The sequence below is a fragment of the Schistocerca cancellata genome, chromosome 2 (genome assembly GCF_023864275.1).
Source record: "Schistocerca cancellata isolate TAMUIC-IGC-003103 chromosome 2, iqSchCanc2.1, whole genome shotgun sequence".
Taxonomy (NCBI): domain Eukaryota; kingdom Metazoa; phylum Arthropoda; class Insecta; order Orthoptera; family Acrididae; genus Schistocerca; species Schistocerca cancellata.
In genome coordinates, this window is record NC_064627.1 from 650,971,972 (window position 1) to 650,977,971 (window position 6,000).

A 6,000-nucleotide genomic window follows, 5' to 3' on the forward strand; every position below is an offset into this window, starting at 1 on the left:
CTTTTCTTAATAAGGATTCTAAGCGTAAAGGCAATAAGTCCCATGTTTTCCTTGGTGAGTCTACCTCGCAGCGCTTTATCCAGCCGGCTTCGATATAGGGGGGATTCACCTACAAAACGCTTCTGGCATCATTCACCTACGAGCTTTCGTCCAGCTCGTATCGTGTACCACTGTCTATAGACTCAGTCTAAACCTAAACCGATTTACCAAGCTGTGCTACGCCGTCAACTCCTGTGTAGGACTCGAGGAACCACGTATGGAGACGTTGACAGTGATGCAAAAACTTTAGGAACAGATTTTTTGATTTAGAGCTCACGGACTTTCGAGAGGATGTGAAGCATGAACCCGCGCAAGATCGCCGGCTACGAGCTGTACGAGGACACTGTGCAACGTGTGTGGTGATGCAACAACACCCGTCATTGAAGATGTGGCAACCTGTGCCAAGGTGAGCATGCTAGATGCCTGTTTCCGGGGCTGCAATATTGCTGAAGCAGCATGATTCAAGACGCGAGCCACACGTAGCAGTAAGCTGAATTACCTCATGCCGGAGCCCTGTCACAACAATGTCGGGCGGAGACTACAAATACTCGCCGATTCAACCCTAAGAGTATCTTCAACTGCTGTCGACGCCGAGTCATACTCTACGCTACTTGGCAGTTCTACGTGGGCTAATCAACTATGTACATTTAACTTCTCAAGGCTGGAGATCCCGATCAGTTAGAACTTTTCAAAAGGCATCATTTTCGACAGTGACAGTAGAAACTATTTATTTCACAGGAATGTATCTTCGCACCAATAATTTCCTTTAACATGCAGGCAGTGCACAAGAACATTGGTTTATTGGGATTTTCGTTAAAGAGATTCAGATTGTGACACGACGATGACATGACTACATGCGAACGATTGATAAAGTCTGACATGTGCTGAAGCACAGTCGTTTACAACCCACAAACTTGATAATGGCCGTAAGGCCGAAAATGCAGTTGTGGAAGTATATAAATTCTACGATGAATGGCGAAAATGACGTCTTTTAAAAAGCTTCGTCTTTGTCTAGTAGCCTCATCTGCTGACTGCATGTCTATGAGCCGCTGACAGATGTGATGCTTCTGGGGCTCGAGATGGAACCACCGAGAAGTGAAGTTGTCTCCGTCCAGTCTCTGAGCATCTTCAGGATTTCCAAGGTTCAGAACCCGCGCACCAGCACGCCGTGCAATTAACCGAAGACAACGGTATCTGGGTGTCCAGCACAAACGCACCTGATGCCTGACGTGAGGCTCATACCTGCAAGGCTACCACCCGCCACTCCTGCTTGGTGACGCCATGCTGCCACTGCCAAGTAAGATGCCGTGTGTTTTCCTGTTGTAGCCAGTGCTGTCTGGGAGGGACAACCCACACCAAAGAGTCGCCGCCATCAACCATTTCACCAGGGTTTCACTGAGTAAAGAGTGTATTTGCTAAATGAACTTCTCATTCACGACCGCCCTGTTCTTGGTGCTACACAACTCATCTGGCCGATGACCATCCTGGCAATTAATAGAGTCCTCAGCCCCGATCCCAATACAGTGTGTCGTGTTGAACTCGGACAGGTGGTTAAGTCTACGAATAATCGCAGGACTCGTAGAAATTGATAAAACGACTGGACAGGGGGTAAGCCGAGTTGTAAACTGCATCACTACAATGCGTCAAGCCACATCTGCTTCATGGTCAACGACTACCTACCGCAAAACAGTATGAGAACACTTATCTAAGCCACCGGCTCCGGTGATCTTTTTCCTGTTTCCCCGAATGAAAGCAGTTCCCTAATGACAACGATCTGAGGCTGTAGCAGAGGTGAAAGAGGCTACGATGCGCTGCTCGAAAGATATTCCGAAAAAAAAACTCAAAGCTCCTTCTAAGCTAGAGAAACACTTGACAGACGTGTGTCGCCACCGAAGGCTCCTATGTCGAAGAATTGTCATTGTTTATAGCGATGTATTCGACGCATTTTTGCCAGAATTTTGACCCTTCACTATTTATAAAAATACTGTGTCCAAACATACAATGTTATCACAAAGATCTGTTATTTAGAAAGTTTTAAAAGTACTGCACCAACATGTGCAAATAATCTGGAACGGTATAATCACTTTTAAATCGAAACTGTTGACTATTTGTTTTACCTGGTAAAAAATTTTCTATAGTCAACATCGCACAAATACTTCTTCATTTTCGACAACCGGTTTCAATAACTTTGTCGTCATCTTCTGGTCTTCAAATACATACGAGAGCTGTTCAATAAAGAATGATCATAATTGTTTTTGACAACATATCTTCACTCAGCCCCATAATATTCATGGTCCTCCTCAAAGTAGTCTCTCATGAATGAGATGCACTTGTCCCAGCGTTTCTGCCAGTCTTCAAATACATGCTGGAAACCATTTTTTGAGAGGTCCTTCAAAATCGCCTGCGCAGCCTTCACCAATGCTACTGATGATTGGCAAAGCCTTCCACGAAAGCGTTTCTTCATGTTAGAGAATAGAAAAAAGTCACATGGGGCTAAATCCGGACTATAGAGAGGGTGAGGGATGCACTTCACGTTGATTTTTGCAAGATATTCAGCAACAACATTAGCAATATGCGGCTGAGCATTACCGTGGTGCAACATACAGCTTCCTTCGCGGAAATGTGGTCTTTTGCACCTGATAAGGACTTGCAATGTTTTCAGGACGTCCCTGTAGTATTGTCCAGTTACTGATGTTTGTGCAGGTACAACATGCTGAATACCATTCCATGGATATCAAAGAATGAGATGACCTAAACTTTCCCAGCAGATGCAACTTTTGTCTCCCCTCTTTAAACATTTTAAACCACCTTCGAGCTGTGCTTTAGGGAAGAACAGACTCTCATAGGCCTCCTATAACATTTATAGACCTCAGCTGATGATTTGTTGAGACGAAATCAGAATTTTAAAGCCGCATATTGTACCTTTCGCGTTACCTCCATTGCAGCAGTGGACAATACTGAACATGTCTGACCTTGCCTGCCTCTCAAAGGCGGGAACCAGGAGTCTCAACAATGAAACTACTACGGCGTGTTTGTTGCACATTAAGCTAACAGAATATCATAAGATTAAATTTTAGCGCGAAAAGTTATGACCGTAAAAGATTATGATCATTCTTTATTGAACAGCCCTCGTATATACAGGGTGGTCCATTGATCGTGAGCGGGCCAAATATCTCACGAAATAAGCGTCAAACGAAAAAACTACAAAGAACGAAACTCATCTAGCTTGGAGGGGGAAACCAGATGACGCTATGGTTGGCCCGCTCGATGGCGCTGCCATGCGTCAAACGGACATCAACTGCGTTTTTTAAAAATAGGAACCCCCAATTTTTATTACATATTCGTGTAGTACGTAAAGAAGTATGAATGTTTTAGTTGGACCAATTTTTTCGCTGCGTGATAGATGGCGCTATAATAGTCACAAACATATGGCTCACTATTTTGGACGAAAAGTTGGTAACAGGTAGGTTTTTTAAATTAAAATACAGAACTTAGCCACGTTTGAACATTTTATTTCGGTTTGTCGAATGTGATACATGTACCTTTGGAAACTTATCATTTCTGAGAAAGCATGCTGTTACAGCGTGATTACCTGTAAATACTACATTAATGCAATAAATGCTCAAAATGATGTCCGTCAACCTCAATGCATTTGGCAATACGTGTAACGAATTCCTCTCAACAGCGAGTAGTTCGCCTTCCGTTATGTTCGGACATGCATTGTCAATGGGCTGACGCGTGTTGTCAGCCGTTGTCGGTGGATCACGATAGCAAATATCCTTCAAATCCGGGGACGTCAGATCTGGTAAACGTGCGGGCCATGGTATGGTGCTTCGACGACCAATCCACCTGTCATGAAATATGCTATTCAATACCCCTTCAACCGCACGCAGGCTATGGGCCGGGCATCCATCATGTTGGAAGTACATCGCCATTCTGTCATGCAGTGAAACATCTTGTAGTAACATCGGTAGAACATTACGTAGGAAATCAGCAAACATTGCATCATTTAGATTGCCATCGATAAAATGGGGGCCAATTATCCTTCCTCCCATAATGCCGCACCATACATTAACCCACCAAGGTCGCTGATGTTCCACTTGTCGCAGCCATCGTGGATTTTCCGTTGCCCAATAGTTTACGTTAGCGCTGTTAGTGAATGACGCTTCGTCGCTAAATAGAACACGTACAAAAAATCTGCCATCGTCCCGTAATTTCTCTTGTGCCCAGTGACAGAACAGTACACGACGTTCAAAGTCGTCGCCATGTAATTCCTGGCGCATAGAAATATGGTACGGGTGCAATCGATGTTTCCCGATTCTCGCGCAGTTTATCTGCTACTGATGTACGGATTAGCCACGACAGCTGCTAAAACACCTACTTGGGCATCATCATTTGTTGCAGGTCGTGGTTGACGTTTCACATGTGGCTGAACACTTCTTGTTTTAAGAATGGTTCAAATGGCTCTGAGCACTATGCGACTTAACTTCTGAGGTCATCAGTCGCCTAGAACTTAGAACTAATTAAACCTAACTAACCTAAGGACATCACACACATCCATGCCCGAGGTAGGATTCGAACCTGCGACCATAGCGGTCGCTCGGCTCCATACTGTAGCACCTAGAACCGCACGGCCACTCCGGCCGGCACTTCCTGTTTCCTTAAATAACGTAACTATCCGGCGAACGGTCCGGACAGTTGGATGATGTCGTCCAGGATACCGAGCAGGATACATAGCACACGCCCTTTGGGCATTTTGATCACAATAGCCATACATCAACACGATATCGACCTTTTCCGCCATTGGTAAACGGTCCATTTTAACATGGGTAATGTATCACGAAACAAATACCGTCGGCACTGGCGGAATGCTACGTGATACCACGTACTTATACGTTTGTGACCATTACAGCGCCATCTATCACAAAGCGAAAAAAGTGGTCCAACTAAAACATTCATATTTCCATAAGTACTACTCGAATATGTAATAAAAATGGGGGTTCCTATTTCAAAAAAATGCAGTTGATATTCGTTTGACCTATGGCAGCGCCATCCAGCTGGGCAATCACAGCGGCATCTGGGTTCCCCCCTCAAGCTAGAGGAGTTTCGTTCATTGTAGTTTTCTGGTTTGATGCTCATTTCGTGAGATATTTGGCCCAGTCACTATCAATGGACTACCCTGTATAAAAAAAAATTAAACCTGGAAGATAACAGCAAAGCATGTCGAAATCGGTTATCGGAAATAAAGAAGTATATGCAATTCTGCAAACAGAAAGCTTTTACCTAGCAAAGCAGTACTCTCCTTCTCGTTTCTCAAGATCAGAAAATTCAGTCAGTCTTTATTTTACTTGACACTGCGTCTGTGGGGCACCTGGGAGAGCAGTGCCCGCGGTGGTTGCTATGTGGGCAAGCCGCCTCTGGGTACAAATTGACAAATGTTGACAAGTGCTGCGGGTTCAGCATAGGCGGCGCCGAGCACTGACCTGCGAGCGCGAGCTGCACGATGAAGAAGTTCATGCGCGACTTGCGGCGCTTGCCCGTCAGCAGCGTGACGAGCACGGCGGCGTTGCCCACCACGATCAGCGTGAACAGCGACCACAGCACGGCGAACTGCTCCGTCTGCAACGGCAAGCCGAGCCAACGCGTCACCACCTGCGTGCTGTCCTTCTAAATGGATGATAACACTGCAGATAAGTACATTGGTGTGCAAAATTTTCGCATCATGTGTCAATGCCAAGTAAAGAAGCTCGATGAAATTTGGGACATACATGCAATAAACTGCTACAATGTACGGTAGAGTCTCGATTATCCGACCTAAACCGTCCGCGGCAAGGTCGAATAAGCGGGAAGGTCGGATAACACGGAAAATAAAAAAAACACAAAAATTAAACTAAAGTAGGCCAAATGAGTTAAACATTTAATACAATACAAATCAAATTAGACTGAATAGATATTTACTGT

At 44.9% G+C, this 6,000-nt stretch overlaps 1 protein-coding gene across 2 annotated transcripts in view; it reads right to left on the reverse strand.

Annotated features, from left to right (window-relative positions):
* Positions 1-5,647, reverse strand: part of LOC126147618 (cardioacceleratory peptide receptor-like) — a 341,146-nt gene extending 335,499 nt beyond the window's left edge. For both annotated transcript variants that reach the window (XM_049915706.1, XM_049915708.1), the window contains exon 1: positions 5,523-5,647. In XM_049915706.1, coding sequence (XP_049771663.1) covers positions 5,523-5,556 — 34 coding nt within the window. In that variant the 5' untranslated portion in view covers positions 5,557-5,647. The remainder of the gene's footprint in view (positions 1-5,522) is intronic.
* Positions 5,648-6,000: the final 353 nt, after the last annotated feature.